General features: G+C 49.3%; 1 protein-coding gene across 2 annotated transcripts in view; it reads left to right on the forward strand.

Moving 5' to 3' along the window:
* Positions 1-18911, forward strand: part of CHD2 (chromodomain helicase DNA binding protein 2) — a 1519436-nt gene that overhangs the window by 1326169 nt on the left and 174356 nt on the right. For both annotated transcript variants that reach the window (XM_069222751.1, XM_069222752.1), the window contains one exon: positions 1832-1963. In XM_069222751.1, coding sequence (XP_069078852.1) covers positions 1832-1963 — 132 coding nt within the window. The remainder of the gene's footprint in view (positions 1-1831; positions 1964-18911) is intronic.

Below are 18911 nucleotides of genomic sequence, written 5' to 3' on the forward strand. Positions count from 1 at the left end.
TGCTTTCCTGATTGTCATCACCTCTGTTGGCAGAGTGAGTGAGCTTAAAGCTCTTTCTTCAAAGCCTCCATTTTTATCTATCCATCCTGACAAATTTGTGTTTAGTACCAGGGCCTTATTTCTTCCTAAATTTGTTAAGCCTTTTCTTGTAGGCCAGTCCATCACTTTGACTACTTTTTACGCACCCCTACATCCCTCTCATGAAGAGGAGAGACTCCCCATCTGGATCCAAAAAGAGTGTTAGTGTTCTACTTCATTCGTACTGAAGTTTTCCGGGTGGATGATCAACTCTTTATAGGATATGTGGGTGTGAAGAAAGGGCGGGCGGTGCAGAAGCGAACCATCTTGTGATGAGTGGTGTTCTGCATCAAAATGTGCTACTCTCTGGCAAAGAAGCAACCCTCTGAGGGCTTGTGTGCTCACTCCACTAGAGCAACTGCTGCCACCACAGCGTTAGTGCACAGAGTTCCTGTCCAGGACATCTGACAGTCAGCAACATGAGCATCCCTGCACACTTTCACAAAACAATACTACCTGGACAGTCAGGTCCGCAGAGACAGCTACTTTGGTCATTCGGTCCTGCAGGACTTTCTAGTAGGATCTTGGTTCGCAGCCCACCTCCGAGGATGGTATTGCTTGGGTATCTATTCCAAGGTAACGAATCTGCAACTAGATGTCTTTATCAGAGGAACAAGTTACTTACCTTTGGTAACGATTTATGTGGTAAAGACATATATTCTAGTTGCAGTTTCCTTACCGACCCCGCCATCCTTCCCGCAATGCAAACTGATTTCTAGGGACCGGGATTTCCCTTTCATGGCCTATTTCTGGCCCACCATTCTCAGTGTTCTTCATGGCTCAGCGCTACTGGCGGGGAGGGTCTTGAAAACATATTGACGTCAGCGCGCCGGTGTGGCACATATATACGACTGCGACGTCATCACAGCAAACATGACACCAAAGACGGACGTGGAGTCTATTGATGCCACCTGACAGCTCGCAAGAGTACTGCTCAAAGAAAAAATCTCCAGATCCAGTCTGACGTCTGGGGGAAATTCTAAGGTGTGGAATCTGCAACTAGAATATGTCTCTACCAGATAAATTGTTGCCAATGGTAAGTAACTTCTTCTTTAGCAATAAGCTACATAATTATATAAATATAGAATTATCATTGTAAATGCTGTAAAATATAAATTATTTCTTGCACTGCACTGTTTCTTTGTGCTGTTTAGTTCAGTGGCATCACTTACAGGCAATTGTGGAATAACAATAAGTATGTATTAGCAGTTTTTAAAATGCTGGTTGGCTTTTTCCACTTGCTTTGCACTATGTGCATACTGTGAATCAAACTATCTAAGCAAAATTATTCTTAGTGTGAAGGTCTTCCTCCACTGAATGGCCCTCCAACATCAAGTAAAAGCATCCAATGCATGTGCCTTTGATCAGCGTTGTGTTGTAGTCAAAACCCCATACTGGATTAAAAAAATATATGGCTCATTTTAAGTTTTGTATTTGTTTAAGAATCTTCCACTCATCTCTTTTCCAAACTGCTTTTGGTGCCTTCTGCTATAGAGTTTTTTTCTCTATTCTTAGAGTGTAATCTCTATATGCCACTTTCTTTAAGTTGTTTAGTAAATACATGAATAAAGATACACGCAAGTAACGTTTCCTTAGTTACACCTGTTCAAATGTCATACATGATATTCATATGTTTGATGATATTCATATTTATTTAAGTTAATTGCTTGCAATGGAGATGTATCTATATGAAATAAATACATCATATTACAGGCGGTATTCATTCTTACAAAAAAATTAATGCTATCTAAAGGTCAAACGAGAGGCAAAGCCTGGAAGTAAAGCAAAGAAATCTCAGGGCCCTGTCCATATTACTGCAGGAAATGACCCGATTCCGATAGGAGAGGAGGAGGAAGATGAACTTGACCAGGAGACATTCAGCACCGTAAGTCATCTCAGTGGGGAACGTGGATGAATTGAGAAAAAAATTGGGTGTTTGCTTTGCCTGTGTTATGTCTAAGATTATGTATGCACCTGAATTGCTGTACATCACTTTTTTTTAGATAAATAATTTGGTACATTGCTACTAGCTGTCTAAACATTGAGGCGATCTAAGATTTGTAGGAAAGTACCCTCTTTTTGGCATGAGTAACCCCACTATTTGCCTGCTGTCAGTGTGTTTTGACTGTTTTGACTGGGATCCTGCTAACTAGGACCCCAGTGATTGTGCTCTCTCCCTCTAAATGTGGTTACTTGGGACTTTGCACACACCACAACTGGCATACTGGTGCCCCCATATAAGTCCCTAGTATATGGTACTTAGGTGCCCAGTGCATTGGGGCACCAGGGGTTCCCCGTGGGCTGCAGCATGTATTGTGCCACCCATGGGAGCACATGCAAAATGTGTCTGCAGGCCTGCCATTGCAGTCTGCGTGAAGAGGCGTATGCATCCTTTCACTACAGGTCACTGTAAGTCACCCCTATGGTAGGCCCTCTTAACCCAGAGGGCAGGCTGCAGGTACCTGTGTGTGAGGGCACCACTGCATGAGCAGATGTACCCCTAGAACTCCAGCTATATTACACTGGACTTCGTAAGTGCGGGGAAGCCATTTTACCTGTGTACTGGACACAGATCACTACCTGGGTCCAGCTGCATAATAGTAACTCTGAACCTAAGCATGTTTGGTATTAATCATGTCAGAATCATACTCTAATATTGTTGCCAATGTTGGTTGTATGATTCCATGCACTCTGGGGGTTCCTTAGAGGGCCCCCAACATTGCTCCTACTAGTCTTCTGGGGTTTTCCAGGCAGCCCGCACTGCTGCAACCACTCAGACAGGTTTCTGCCCTCCTGCTGCTTGACTAGCTCAGGCAGAGGAAGGCAGAACAAAGCATTTCATGTGAGAGAGGGAGGTAACAGCCTCTCCTTTGCAAATAGGTGTTACATGGTTTGGAAGTGGTAGCCTCCCAAAGCCACTGGTATGCTTTGAGGGGCACATTTGGTGCCCTCCTTGCATAAACCGGTTTGCACCACTCCAGGGACCCCTGGTCTCTGCTCTGGCATGAAACTGGACAAAGGAAAGAGGAGTGACCACTCCCCTGCCCATGACCTCCCCATGGGTGGTGCCCAGAGCTCCTCCAGGTGGCCACTTGATTCTGCCATTTTGAATCAAAGGTAGGCAGAGGCCCCTGGGAGCATGTGAGTGGCCATGTCAGGTAGGTGACATCACAGCCCCCTCCTGATAGGTGGTCCCCCTGCTAGGTTACCAATCCCCCTTCCTGGACTATTTATCGTCTCCCTCTTGGGTGGGTGGTCCAAGATTCCAGCAGGACTCCTCTGCATCGTTTATTTCATCTTCTGGCTACTGTGACTGCAACTGGACCCTCCAGGAACCGACAATCTGCAACATCAGTGACAACTCCACTTTGCAACATTGTTTCTTTGGCTCCTTCCAGCAACTGCAACATTTCCCTGGCTATGCATCCTCTGAGGGTGATGAGTCTTCAGCCTGCACAAGAAGTAAGAAGGAATCTCCCTTGGAGTGTAGGAGTCACTCCCCTGCATCCGCAGGCACCAACTGCAACAACAACCTGCTGTTTGGATCTTCTCTCCTCCGGAGCTGCCTGTATCCTGCATCGCAGGTTTTGTTTTGCAGTGGTTCTCTTGGTCCTCTTTACCAGCTACCCAACTTTGGGGACGGTAAGCCGTTGCCTCTCCCTGCAGGACAGTACCCATGTGCACCGCGACTCTTGCAGCTACTAAGCTATCCTTGTTCCTTCAGGCTCCGTGTAGCTCTGGCAAAGCACAATCTCCTGTGTACTGCTCCAGTGACGTGGTACTCCTTTTCAGGTGTGATGAGTGGGCCTCACTGTGCCTGCTGCCAGTGGGTTGCCTGTAGGGGCTGCCTCCTCTTCATGTGACTCTTCCAGTTGCTTAGGGTCACCCCGGACTCCCCTGAACCTTGCTGGTCCTCTTCATCCTTGCAAAACCTTCTTCTCCATCTCTTGCATTTGCCAAGGCTTGATGGTGGTTTTCCAGCACCACTGGCCCAACTGCATCACGACCGCTGACGTGGGACATCACTTCCATCACTTCTGGGGCTTCTCTTCAGCTTCTGTGCTGCACTGTGCTGACCTTTGTCCCCAGTCGACATGGTCCTGCATCTACAGAAGGGTGGGTAGTGGTTCCCGGCACAGCCAGGCACTCAAACTCGAACTGGAGTTGATACTCCTCCTTTGCAGGTCCTCTTCTGTCAGGATCCACCTTTGGGTTTTTCCAGTCTTGGTTTGGTCTAGCATAATCCTTTTCCAAAGTCCTCCAGTTGGTTTTGGGGAAAACCAGTTACTTACCTCTGCTGTTTTGGTCGCTGGGGGGTCACTCTGGGGCTCATGTCTAGGGGTTCCTAGTTCTTCCAGCTCCCCTCCACTGATTCCACTTCCTTGAGTGGGGGACTGCCTTTCACATTCCACTTTTTTAGTATATAGTTTGGCCCTCCCCTAGGTCCCTCACTATCGCTTTTACCAATGGTTATTGCTGTCTGGTAGAGACTTCTAGCAGCGGATTCCTTACCTTAGAATTTCCCTCAGGTGTCAGACTGGATCGGGAGATTTTTCTTAGAGCAGTATCCTTGCACGTCATTGGGTGGTGTCAGTCTACTCCGCGTGAGTCGCTGGTGTCGTGGTCGTCTGATGACTTAGGGAGTCATATATAGACGCAGTCTCAGCATGGTGACGTCAGTTCTTTTCTTTCCACGCCACGTGCTGATCCGGAGGGAGCTACCCTAGGTAAATGTTTGACCGACTTCAACAATTTTAGCGAGTTTTTTGGTAACGTTTTTGGTGCGTTGAGGATGTCCCCGCAGACCGGTTTCAAGCCTTGCAAGGCCAGTCCCTGCATGATGTCAGAGATTGATCTGCACCCGGTCTGTTTGTGGTTCCTAGAGCGCGACCACGACCCAAAATCGTACTTTAAGTGCGGGGCCATGCACCCGAAGGCCTTGAGGGACCTCTCCCTCAAGTTTATGGTAGCCCGGTGCTCGACTCTGCATCGTTCCCGGTCTCGCTCAAGAGGAAGGTCTCGTGACTGCTCGCAGAGTCACCACTACTACTCATTCTTCACGTCAGGTCACTCAGGTAAGAAGAAGAAGTCGAAGAAGGCTATGCATCCTTCGACTTTACCCCTTTTCTCAGCTGATGCAAATCAGGAGGAGCGTTGACGCTTTAGGCCTCCATCCTCAAAGCCTACCCAATTGAAAGAATTCTGTGAGGTCATGCCTCTCATTTTTGGGTAGTCCGACCCCTCTTCAGTGCCTTTGGGCTCTGGGGGTTCAGCTAGGGGCCCTTCGAGTTCCGCACTGGTGGCTCCAGCCCTGGCCACCGAGGTCCCCTCTGGATCTGCTACCAGATCTGTGCTGATGCCGGTCGTACCTTTGAGACCTTTCCCGGCGCCGGTTCGACAGTCGACACTCACGACGTCAGTTGAGGCCATGTTCAACCATGACCCGATCGTAATCCCCGACGACTCAGAGCGACGTCGGCCGAAGCCGCCCTTGTCATTGATGGGGTCTCTTCACCCCATGTTGGATTCAGACCCTTATTCTTATGGGTATGAATACGGGGAAGGATTGGAGGGGTCCCTATTCTCTTATGAATACCAGGACAACCCAAATATGGACTGGGCACAGGAATTGGGCCAAGCCAGTGGTCTGGATACTTCTCCAGACACAGGCATGCTTTCTCCTTTTACCATGGCTATGGCGGAGGGAGCCACTTATTCTAAGGTGGTCAGTAGGGCGGCTGAGGTCTTTGGACTCGAGCTGCCTACTGTTGAAGTCAGGTCTAATCTCCTGACGGAGGTGCTTCAACCAGGGACTTCCACATCTGAGCCTCTTCTTCCTTTCAATGAAACCCTCACTGATGTCCTTCTGGGTACTTGGTCCAGAGCCAGCACAGGGGCTCCTGTGAAGAGGACAATCGCTTGTCGCCATCGGCCTGCCCTTAACGACCCTAAATTCCTGTCCCAACACCCCACGCCTGAGAGCATTGTTATCCAGGCATCCTCTTCATCCGTCGCATTTCCCTCCGGACCTCCCGATTGGGAATCAAAGAGACTGGACCAACTTGGGAAGAAGTTGATTTCTTCCTCCAGTCTGGTGTTGCTAACAGTGAACACAGCATGCCTTTTAAGCAATTATACTCACTCCTTGTCACGCACATCTTGCTGCAGATACCGGAGGATGCCCGGACTATCATCTCCCAAGTAGTTGTTGATGGGAGAGACACAGCGAAGTTCACTATTCAGTGTGGGCTTGAAACGACCATCTCTTTAGGTGGATCGATTGTGTCGACGGTGGCCTTGAGGCGCCATGCCTGGTTGAGGACATCTGGTTTCTCAGGGGATGTCCAACAGACCTTTATGGACATGCCCTTTGATGCAGCCGTCTCTTTGGAGACAAGGTGGACTCAGGGCATGAGAGTTTCAAGGACTCCTGGGCTACGGCTCGGCCCCTTTTTGACTGCCCACATCCCCAGCAGTCCACCTTTCGCAAGGGGCTCCCTGATGCGCCCCTTTCCCAGTCATCGTGCCACCCATGCTGTTCAACCGATGGATGGCCGGGGACACAGAATCCCATGATGTAGGAAGCTGGCTCTGTATTTACTATCTCAAAGTGAGAGATAGTGTCTACAGAGTCCAGGGGTTTCCCAAGAGGCTTGACAGAGGCAATAATAGATAATACTGATGCTCTATTTGTGGTAGTGTGGTTGAGCAGTTAGGCTTATCAGAGAGTAGTGTTAAGCATTTGTTGTACACACACAGGCAATAAATGGGAACACACAATCAATGACTTAACTCCAAGCCAGGAGGTTTTTTGTATAGAAAAATATTGTTTTCAAAATTTATTTTAGAACCACAAGATTCAAATTGCAGGTAAATACATTGAATGTAAGGTACTTTGCATAGATATAGATAGAACTTTGGATCAAAACAGTAATGTACACTGTTTGGCATAAAATGGTAATAAGCTATTTTAAAAGTGGACACTGCAAAATTCAACAGTTCCTGGGGGAGGTAAGTACAGGTTAGTTTTTGAGGTAAGTAAAGCACTTACAAGTGCAGTCTCTGGGGCATGACAGCCGACCGTTGGAGGTTCAGGTCAACCCCAAACACCCAGCACCAGCAACAAAGGGCCGGTCAGGCACAGAGGTCAAAGAGGGGACCAAATAACATTGTAGAGCACTGGGGGGGTCCCAAGTAGGCACACAAAATACACCCTCAGCGGCACAGGAGCGGCCGGGTGCAGTGGGCAAACAAGGCGTCTGGTTTGTAATTGAAATCAAGAGAGGGACCCGGGGGGTCACTCAGACGTTGCAGGCATGGCACAGTGGGGCTTCTCGGGCCAGCTACCGACTGGGCAAGGGTGAGGGCCATCTGCTGGTCACTACTGCAGCAGTAGTTGGTTCTTCAAGGCCTGGGGGCTACGGGTTCAGTGCTTCTTCCAGGCGTCTTGTTTCTTTTTACCAGGCAGTCACGCTCAGGTGGGTCTTCGGGATTCCCTCTGCAGGCATCGTTGTGGGGGTGCAGAGAGGTTGGCTCAGGGTGGACACGTCATTGGAGTTGCCTGGGAGTCCTCGCTGCGAGTGTGGTTTCTCTGGACACACGCCAGGGGCATCGGGTGCAGAGTGGTGGGGACTCACGCTTCTGGATTGAGACGAGAGTCTCTTTAAAGATGGTTTCTTCCTGGTTGTTTAGACAGGGACGCTGTCCACAGGAGTTTGTAGTTGCAGGGCAGTCCTCTGAGTTGGCAGAGGTCGCTGGGCCCGCACGATGCGTCTCTGGTAAAGGTTCTTTGCCGTTGGAGACAGGCCAGTAGGGCTGGGGCCAAAGCAGTTGTCGTCTTCCTTATTCTCTGTGGGGTTTTCAGGTCTGCAGTCCTTCTTCTTTGTAGGTCGTCAGGAATCTGAAATCCTGGGTTCAGGGTCGCCCCTAAATACTGAATTTAGGGGTGTGTTAGGGTCACGGGGCAGTAGCTACTGTCGTTGAGGGTGGCTACACCCTCCTTGTGCTTCCTCCCTTTGGGGAGGGGAGCACAGACCTATCCCTACTGGGCTAAATCCTCCAAAACAAGATGGAGGATTTCCTAAAGCAGGGGTCACCTCATCTCTGGTCACCTTAGGGGTGAACCTGGTTGAGAGGGTGACTTCCTTGTTTTTCTCATTATCTCCCCGGACTTGCCGCCAAAAGTGGGGGCTGTGTCCGGGGGGCGGACATCTCCACTAGCTGGAGTGCCCTGGGGTGCTGTAGCAACAGGCATGAGCCTCTGAGGCTCACCGCCAGGTGTTAAAGTTCCTGCAGGGGAAGGTGAGAAGCACCTCAACCCAGTGCAGGCTTTGTTCCTGGCCACAAAGTGACAAAGGCATTCTCCCCATGTGGCCAGCAACTTATCTGGTTCTGGCAGGCTGGCAGAAACTGGTCAGCCTAGCACTAGGAGTTGGACTGGTATGCAGGAGGCATCTCTAAGATGCCCTATGGGTGCATTTTACAACAAATTCCACACTGGCATCAGTGTGCATTTATTGTGCTGAGAAGTTTGATACCAAACTTCCTAGATTTCAGTGTAGCCATTATGGAACTGTGGAGTTCGTGTTTGACAAACTCCCAGACCATATACTCTTTATGGCTACCCTGCACTTACAATGTTTAAGGTTATATAGGGGATATTTTGGTAAGAAAACCAGACAACAAACTTCTCCGAATTTCATGCATAGGTCATTTTAGTTGAGGGAAACCTAGCTGCCAAGATGACTAATTACTTTGGAAGGGAAATCAAAATCTGTTAAGTGTCGCTGCTCAATTTCCAAGTATGGAAGTGTATCTTGTAGAGGCTCGGTGTAGGACCCTGCCCTGCTGCTGTCACAAGCGGTCCTCCCAAAGAGACAGCCAGATTGGAGGAAAGATGTTCATGGCCGAATTTCTGGGTACAACACTCTCCTCACCCATTCCAGAGACACAACAATTCTTGCCCCATTGTTCCTGATCAACTTCAAAACCTTGGGCAGGAGAGGCAGAAGTGGGAAGGCATACAGGAGTCCCAAGGCCCAGTCCAGGTGAAAGGCATCTCAGAGTAAGAACTAGAGTGCAAACTCCAATGTTCAAAAGCTTGAACACTGCACATTCTCTGAGGTGGTGAAAAGACTGAGCCAGGGTTCTCTCCATAACTGGAAAACTCCCTGTGCCTCCTTTGAGTGCAGCAGCCTTTTCATATTCCGCTAGGCAACACCAGTTAAGTTTGTCTGCCCTGTTTAAAGAACAGGTACTGCAAAACCACGGAGTGTCCCAATGATTCAGCCAGTTCCAGAGGTGCAAGGCTTCCTGGTACAAACCCTTGGCCCCACTCTGCCCTGTTTGTTGCAGTAGGACACAGTGGTGGTATTGTCCATAACAACCTGACTCGTTCTCCCCTCAATCATTATGTGATAGAAACATTGCATACACTAGGGTTTACTCTCAATTACCAAAAATCACATCTTCAACCAGCACAAGTACAACCTTACGTAGGTGCTATCCTAAATACTCAGAAAGCCCTAGCTTATCCAAATACACAAAGGATACAAGCTTTCCAAAATCTCATACCACACATATAGCCAAATCAACAATATACTGTAAGATTTATCATCATTCTAGGAATGATGGCATCTTGCATAGCCGTAGTTCCACATGCAAGACTAAACATGAGGCCCTTACAACAGTGCCTCTCACAACAATGGTCTCAGGCACACGGTCAACTTCAAGATCTAGTGTTGATGGACCACCAAACACATATGTCCCTTCAATGGTGGAATTGCACCAATCTAATAACGGGGCTGTCATTCCAAGACCCTGTGCCACAGACCATAATCACAACAGACGCATCAATGATCGGTTGGGGAGCTCACTTCAACAATTGGACCATTCAAGGGCAATGGGATGCCGAAAAGAAACAGCTTCACATAAACCACCTAGAACTATTAGCTGTATTTCTTGCTCTAAAAGCATTTCAACCTCTTCTCAAACAGAAGACTGTTCTCATAAAAACAGACAACATGACAACCATGCATTACCTCAACAAACAGGGCGGGCCACATTAATCTCAACTGTCCCTACTAGCCCAAACAATATGGAAATGGACAATTCACAATCACATTCATCTATTAGCACAATACATTCCAGGGATAGACAGTCAGCTGGTAGATCTCCTAAGCAGAAATCACGAACAAACACACAAATGGGAGATTCACTCCCAAGTACTTCAAAAGTACTTTCAAAAGTGGGGAACACTAGAGATAGATCTATTTGCAACAAGAAAAATCAGTCTTGACCCTGCTCCCATGGGAACAGTCCAGCCCGAACTGCCAGGCCAGGTCCTCCCTGGAGCAGAAACAAGCATCCTGAGATCGGTTTTGGGTTATCACCCCTCATCAGCCAGGCTAGCTTGAATCCAGTGGGACAGTGAGCAAGGGACCCTCATCTGGGCATATCCCTGAGCATTATGGTGGTCACCACCTCCTTACTTGGTCACAAAAGTGCAGGCTGTCTTGGCCAAGGGAGCCATAGAGAAGGTGCCTGCATCAAAAGTGGGTTGCAGTTGGTATTCCCACAACTTTATGGTGCCAAAGAAGGTCGGAGGACTTTGTTCTATCCTGAATCTGCACCTTCTTAGTCTCTTCTTGAAAAGGAAAAGTTCAAAATGCTTGCCCAAGTTCTATCTGCCCTGGAGCTAGTAGACTGGACGATGGTGTTGGACATGCAGGGCGCATATTTCTAAATTCCTGCCCTGCCTGCCCACAGACTTTACCTGAGGTTCACAGTGAGTCAAGAGCACTTGTGCTCCCCTTTGGCCTTACCAGCACCCCTCGAGTGCTCACGGAAGTGATGACAGTGGTTGCAGTTGATCTGCGGAAGTTGAATGTTCTAGTCTTCCCCTACCTCGACAGTTGGCGGTTGAAGGTGGGCTTACCCCAAACAGTCATCTCCCACCTTCAGACTACAATGAACCTTCTGCATTTGCTGGGGTTCGCTATCAATGAAGTCGCCCCTGACTCCCTCTGAGGTGCTACCTTTCATCGCAGCCGTTCTGGACACAGTGCGGGTTCTGGCCTATCCTCCCAAGCATCGAGTCCAGGATATTCAGGCTATGATTCCGATGATTCAGTTTCTATCCTGAATTTCTGTGAGACTGACTGAGGCTGTTGGGCCCCATGGCCTCCTACATCCTGCTAGTTACTCATGCCCATTAGAATATGCAGGCTCTGTTGTAGGACCTAACTTCCCAGTGGCCACAGCATTAGGGGAATCTCTCCGACATGGTCCAGATGTCAGAAGGAACTGCAAAAAATATAATGAACCACGATTAGGTCAGTGGCAGACCTGTTTCCCTTCCCCATCCAGAGCTGATTGTTGTGATAGATGGGTCAATCCTGGTCTGACGTGGCCAACTAGGAGTGGTGGTGGTCAGAGGACTCTGATTTCTGGCAGAGTATGAGCTGCACATCAACTTGTTGAAGCTCCAGGCGATTCACTTGGCATTTCTTCCTTAGTTCAAGGGAAGGCTGGTGGAGGTGTTTATAGACGACACCACCGCCATGTTGTACTGCAACAAACAGGGTTGGGTGAGGGTTGTGAACCCTTTGTTGAGAGGCCGAGCTTCTCTTGGCATGTTTCTAATGTCAGTGCATTTCTCTGGTGGTTCATCTCCCGGAAGCTTCTCTGAACGCCAGAGCAGACAAACTCAGCTGACTGTGTCTAGCAAATCACAAATGGCATCTCCATTTAGAGGTGCTGCAAGGTCGCTTTCAGCAGTGGGGAGAGTACAACACAAGAAGAAACAGGTGGAAAATGCCACAATGCTCGCACATCAACAGATGTATTGGTACAATGTCCATAAACAGCAGTCCTTTAGCACATCAAGTAATGGAAATGAGATGGGTGCCAACCCGGCAGGGCACCAACCACCCAAGGTGTCCAAAAAACCAATGATTGGGGAATAGTCAGTGGTTACGTAGAATATATGAAAAAAGGCCAGGGCACACCGAAAACAGTTCTGTGTGGTTGATCCAAGTGGTCGTTCAATCACAGTCGAAGTCTAAAACACGGATGAAACTAGACATTTATTAACTGATGAATAGGTGTGGTCAATATTCAGGTCAAAGACCACATGTATCACAATCAATCCAAAATACAGCCAGCAGCGGACACGTGTTTCGTCTCCTAGACTTTATCAAGGCTGTGGGATAGATGGACAACATATACATATTGGTATAATAATAGGACCATGACTAGTTAGAGATAGATATACAAACACGATCTGTTAAAGCTAGAAACTAGAGCATAGACCCAGATGTGAATACATAACCAGAATAACAAACTTTTGTGAATATATAAACAAAAATAATATGTACAAAAGTAACGGGATACGCACGGTGCGTGTAAAAGCAAAGAACACAAGAATGATGTGCAGTGTGTGAAATCAAGAAAAAGTGCAAACACACTCAAGATAAAGCAGCCTGATGCAGTATATTAAGTATGCACTAGTGTGACAAAAGGCAAGTGACAAGTCCAGCAAGCAGCCCATACGTGAAAAAGACACCAAAAAGTGAATAAACAATTATATACACCCAGGGAGCCATATAATGTGAGGATGTGTATAAAGTCAAAACATACAGTAAATCAGGTACCTTAGAGATGAAAAGATGAACAAAAGTAGGTATTGAGAAAAGGAGTTCCTTTCCGAGCGTGCATGGTTTCGGCGTCAGAGGTGTCCAATGACATCCAAATATTAGAAGTAAAAACTGGCCCTGATAAGCCTAAGGGGGGAGCAAAAATGAAACGACAAATAGATTGACGGCGATTCCCAGCACCGAGGTTAATGAAAAACAGCGGTGAATAGAGAGGTGGGGATCTCATAAAAGAACCATCTGCAAGGTGGATGAAACCGGTTGGACAATCGTGTGTACGAACCAACCAAAACAACTCGAAACGTTAGCATAGATTGCATGGTGAATGTGAATGGCCAGGGTTTGGGAAGTGGAAAATAAATAACATGGGACCACGTCCAAAACTGTAATGATTAAATACCCGTCACAGTAATGCTTGGCATACCGCATCGTGTGACGGGGGGAAAAAAAATATACAAAAACTACTGCTTAGTATCTAGGCCAATATGCGGAGAAAACAAAAGTTAAAAAAACAAAAACAAAAAAACTAAAGTGCACCGCTACAGTAAGGAAAGACATGCTCATGTCCATCATAATGTAAACACAACGTTACGGGGGACGGTAACACGTGTGTCGAAAGTTGTAACCATCAAGTTTATAGCGCTGCTAAACACAACGTTACTGGGGGCGGTAACGTGCGTGTCGATAATTGTAACCAGCAAGTTTGCAGCGTGGCAAAAGGAAACAGGCGAATGAATAGCCGAAGATTTGGTTCTTACCGGTTACTGGGAGATAATGCCGTGACGATAGGCGCTGGTGAGTTGCATGATAACAACTCGTTCACAGGTAGCTCCTTAAAAGGCGAACGAGCACAGAAATAGAAGGAGGACTACAACGAAGGAGGATAGTGTTTGTTAAATGTGGGTGCCATTTTGGAGAAGGTTACAAAAAGAGTCACCAGTGTGTGAATGCACATATATCTAAGCGGAATGTTTTAGAAAATATAGGAAAATAATGGATTTGCATGGTGAAAAGTAGATACCTAGATAGACCGAAACCCAGAAAATAAAAGTTGAACACAAACGTTGTAAGTGGCACACACAAAATCCACGGGCACAGACGCCTCACAAGTAAGTAAAAAATGTTTGCGCTTGTGTAAAACTCAAGCAGAAGTATACAATGGGAGCATGACCAACAGATTATACAGTCTTCATACACAGTGAACACAATATACATTCCATACAAAGTTCTGGAAAATAACAGAGAAGAATATCTGGAGTACAACTCCGCATGGGTCATATACGTAGGAAATGCGAGAAGTGCATTACAGGAAAATATGTAAGTCTTTATCTGATAGAGACTTCTAGCTGCAGCATCCTTACCTTAGAATTCCCTGGCGTCAGCTTCGAATCCGGAGTTTTTTCTGAGCAGTACCCGGCGTGCGCGCCGTCTGACGTCATCGTTCGGATCCGCGTGCGTCGACCAGCTTCGCGTGCGTCGTCAGCGTCGTTGGAGCCACCCATGACGTCACGGTTGTCTATATAGACGCCGTCTCGGCGCGCGTACGTCAGTTCTTTTCCTTCCGCGCCGGTTAAGCTCAGTTTTGGAAAGAGCTACCCTGCTTCGCCGGTTTGTCAATGCTTTTTTGGCTGTTTGGAGTCATGTCTTCGAGAAAGACAGGATTCAAGCCGTGTGGTGCGTGTCATCGCACCAAGTCGGTGACGGATCAGCACCAAGTTTGTCTTTGGTGCCTGGACAAGGACCACGATTCCACCTCGTGCTCCGATTGTCGGGCTATGGCGTCGAAGGCCTTGAGGGAAAGATCCCTTAAGCTTCTTGCGGCACGACATTCGTCTTCGGTCGGCGCGACTCCGCGGAGGTCACGGTCTTGCAGTAGGAGGAGGTCGCGACACCGCTCCCGGAGCCCCAAGTCCTCTTCCTCACATTCGAGGTCATCGGAAGGTAAGAGACACAAGAAGAAGAAGAAGAAGTCCAAGCGGACTTCGTCTTCACCACGCCCGTCGACCGATGAGGCGTCTAGGGAACGTCGACGTTCCGAGCGCGGTTCTGCAGAGCCGTCGCCAGGGTCGAATCCGCGTCTTCCCCCCTTTCCGGGGACCGGATCGACCCCTGCTCAAATAAAATAATTCTACGAGGCCATGTGTCTCGTCTTTTAGCGGGCTGTACCCTCGGGTGGGTCTTCGCACCCCGCAGGGTCCCCTCCGGCTTTGACGCCGGCGGCTTCGGCGCCGTTGGGGACCTCAGGATCCGATAACAGATCTGGACCGGCGCCGGTCTCTCACAGTCAACCTCCTTCGGCGCCGGGTCCGACATCGACGATTCGACACTGGTGGCAGCCCCATCCTTATTCCGGATGATCCGGAGCGACGTCGTACGACGTTGACTCCGACTTCGACGGAGCCGATTCGGCCCAGATCATTGTCTGAGCATTATTTGGAACAGCCAGACGCAGGAGAGGAATGGGAGGGGTCTGAGGACCCTTTAGAATCAGGATTGCAACAGGACTGGTATGAGGATCTAGGGGAGGCCAGTGGACTGGACACATCTCCAGATACTGGTATGCTCTCTCCTCCTAATGTGGCTACTGAGGAGGGGGCTTCTTTCGCTATGGTGGTGCGTAGGGCAGCTGAGGTCTTGGACCTAGATTTGCCTATGGTGCCAGTCAGGACGAATATCCTGACAGAAGTGCTTCAGCCGGGGGTGTCAACATCGGAGCCGTTGTTGCCCTTCAATGAGGCTCTTACAGACGTCCTTCTGGGTACGTGGTCCAAACCCAGCACAGGGGCTCCTGTGAATAGGACAGTCAGCCGCCGCCATAGACCCACTCCCAGCGACCCTAGTTTCCTGACACAACACCCCACTCCTGAGAGCTTGGTTGTCCAAGCCTCTACTTCCCATGGTGCCTTCCCTTCCGCTCCTCCAGATAGGGAATCCAAGAGGCTGGATCAGCTTGGGAAGATGATGTTTTCTTCCTCCAGCCTGGCATTGAGGTCTGTAAACACCTCTTGCCTATTGGGCCGTTATTCCCATACTTTATGGGATACAGTGGCTCAAGTGCTGCCCCAGGTCCCGGAGGGCGTACGGGACACTCTCACCCAGGCTGTAAAGGATGGGAGAGATGCAGCCAAGTTTACAATCCGGTGTGGCTTGGATACCACTGACTCGCTGGGCAGAGCGATTTCATCGTCAGTGGCCCTACGTCACCACGCCTGGCTACGTTCTACTGGTTTTTCAGGGGATGTCCAGTCCAGCTTGATGAACATGCCCTTTGATGGCTCTCGCCTTTTTGGCGAAAAGGCAGACTCCGCGCTTGAGCGGTTCAGGGATTCTCGAGCCACGGCCAGATCCTTGGGCCTTTCAGCGCTGGCACGACAGCAGTCTGTCTTTGCCCCTTCCGAGGCTTCGAGAGTGGCGTGGTACCACGCCAGCCACAGTTTAGCCACCGTCCTCAGGCTTCACAGCATCCCGGAAGAGGACGTGGTCGTGGTACCATCAGACCCAGAGGGTCTGGCCAGAGGTCGGCCGCCACACAGCCCCCCTCCACTGCGCCAAGCCCTCCTAGTGTGGTTCTGCGGGATTACGTCCGTCCAGTTTGAGGGAGGATTCGTTTTCATCCCCCTCACTGGCTTTCCATCACCACAGACAAGTGGGTCCTGCAGATCATACGGAAGGGCTATTCCCTTCCCTTCCAGTCTTTCCCTCCGACAAAGGAATGGCTGATGGTGGACCATCTAGCTTTGCTCTGCGAGGAAGTTACGGCTCTCTTGGCCAAGGGAGCCATAGAAAGAGTCCCGATATCAGAAGTAGGCAGTGGTTGTTATTCCCGCTACTTTCTTATTCCCAAAAAGAACAAAGGCCTTCGCCCTATTTTGGATTTAAGGGACGTCAATCTCTTCCTCAAGAAGGAGAAATTCAAGATGCTCACTCTTGCTCAGGTTTTGTCTGCCCTAGACCAAGGAGACTGGATGGTAGCATTGGATTTGCAGGATGCGTATTTCCATATTCCTATCCTGCCAAGCCACAGGCGTTACCTGCGTTTCAAGGTGGGCCACGAGCACTTTCAGTTTACCGTGCTTCCTTTCGGTCTCACCAGTGCCCCTCGGGTGTTCACAAAGGTGATGGCGGTGGTGGCAGCTCATTTGCGCAGGTCAGGGATTTCAGTCTTCCCCTACCTGGACGATTGGCTGTTGAAGGCTCCTATGCCCCAGGCTCTCGTCACCCACCTCCAGATGACGGCGGACCTCTTGCATTCGCTGGGGATCACTATAAATGTGCCGAAGTCACACCTGACTCCCTCTCAGAAGCTCTCTTTCATCGGAGCTGTTCTGGACACAGTGCAGTATCGGGCTTATCCTCCTGATCAGCGGGTTCAGGATATTCAGGTTATGATTCCGATGTTTCGGCCTCTATCCTGGGTCTCAGTGAGACAGACTTTGAGGCTGCTGGGACTCATGGCTTCCTGCATCCTGTTGGTCAAGCATGCCAGGTGGCGCATGAGGGCTCTGCAGTGGGACCTGAAGTTCCAATGGGCACAGCATCAGGGAAATCTTACCGACGTGGTTCAGATCTCGGAGAGGACTGCAGAAATCTGCAGTGGTGGTTAGTGAACTGTGAATGGGTCAAGGGCAGACCCCTCTCCCTTCCCCAACCAGATCTAACGGTAGTAACAAATGCATCACTTCTGGGATGGGGCTGCCATCTGGGGGAGGTGGAGATCAGAGGTCACTGGTCTCCGGCGGAATCTGGGATCCACATCAACTTGTTGGAGCTTCGGGCTATCCGGCTAGCATTAAAAGCATTTCTTCCTGTTGTGAAAGAGAAGGTGGTGCAGGTGTTCACGGACAACACTACCGCAATGTGGTACAGCAACAAGCAGGGCGGTGTGGGGTCGTGGACCCTTTGTCAAGAGGCTTTACGCCTCTGGACATGGCTGGAACAGCAGGGCATGACCCTGGTGGTTCAACACCTGGCAGGTTCTCTGAACGCCAGAGCAGACGAACTCAGCCGAAAATGCTTAGAGGATCACGAATGGTGTCTCCATCCGGAGGTGGTGCAAGGACTCTTTCAGCAGTGGGGAGAGCCTTGGTTAGATCTGTTTGCCTCCGCAGAGAACGTGCAATGTCAGCAGTTTTGCGCGTTGGAGTTTCCAAGGGGTCTATCGCTAGGCAGCGCTTTTCGTCGCGAGTGGAGTTCCGGCCTCATGTACGCTTTTCCGCCTATACCACTTCTGCCCAGAGTTCTCAAGAAAATCAAGAACGACCGGGCCCAAGTAATCCTTGTGACTCCGGATTGGGCAGGGAGAGTTTGGTATCCAGAGCTTCTCAAAATGAGCATCGGTCCTCCAATCAGGCTGCCTCTTCAGGAGGATCTTCTGTCGCAGCAGCAGGGGAAGGTTCCCCACCCGAACCTGTCAACTCTGCACCTTCATGCGTGGAGATTGAGCGGCGACAGTTGATGGTTTATGACCTCCCTCCCGAGGTCTGTGATGTCATTCTGGCAGCCAGGCGTCCCTCAGCTAAGTCGATCTATGCCTGCCGTTGGAAACGTTTTGTTTCTTATTGTTCAGAGAGGTCTATTGATCCTCTTTCTTCTTCTCTGTCTAACATCCTTTTGTTTATTTGTCTCTCGCCCAGCAGGGTTCCTCCTTGGGGACTCTTAAGGGCTATCTTGCAGCCTTATCGGCTTTTCTTTGGTTGCCTGATCAACCATCTCTGTTTAAATCACCTATAGTACAGAGGTTTTTGAAAGGGCTTGTACATTTGTTCCCGCCTGTGCCTTTCGTTATGCCCCAGTGGGATCTTAATCTGGTTCTTACCTTCCTTATGTGTGCTCCTCTTGAGCCCTTGCATAACTGCCCTCTCCGGCTGCTCACTACTAAAACATCCTTTTTGGTGGCAATTACATCTGCCAGGAGAGTGAGTGAGCTGCAGGCTTTATCTTCTAAACCTCCTTATCTCATATCCCATATCCTGACAAGGTGGTGTTAAGAACTTGTGCCTCTTTCCTCCCCAAGGTGGTGACCCCTTTCCATCTGGGTCAAAATATCACCCTGCCCACCTTCTTTGCACCACCGCATCCCTCTAAGGAAGAGGAGCGTCTCCATCGACTGGACCCAAAAAGAGGGTTATCGTTCTACCTTGACCGCACTAAAGAGTTCCGGGTGGACAACCAACTCTTTGT

The sequence above is a fragment of the Pleurodeles waltl genome, chromosome 3_1 (assembly GCF_031143425.1).
Source record: "Pleurodeles waltl isolate 20211129_DDA chromosome 3_1, aPleWal1.hap1.20221129, whole genome shotgun sequence".
In the NCBI taxonomy this organism is placed as follows: Eukaryota; Metazoa; Chordata; class Amphibia; order Caudata; family Salamandridae; genus Pleurodeles; species Pleurodeles waltl.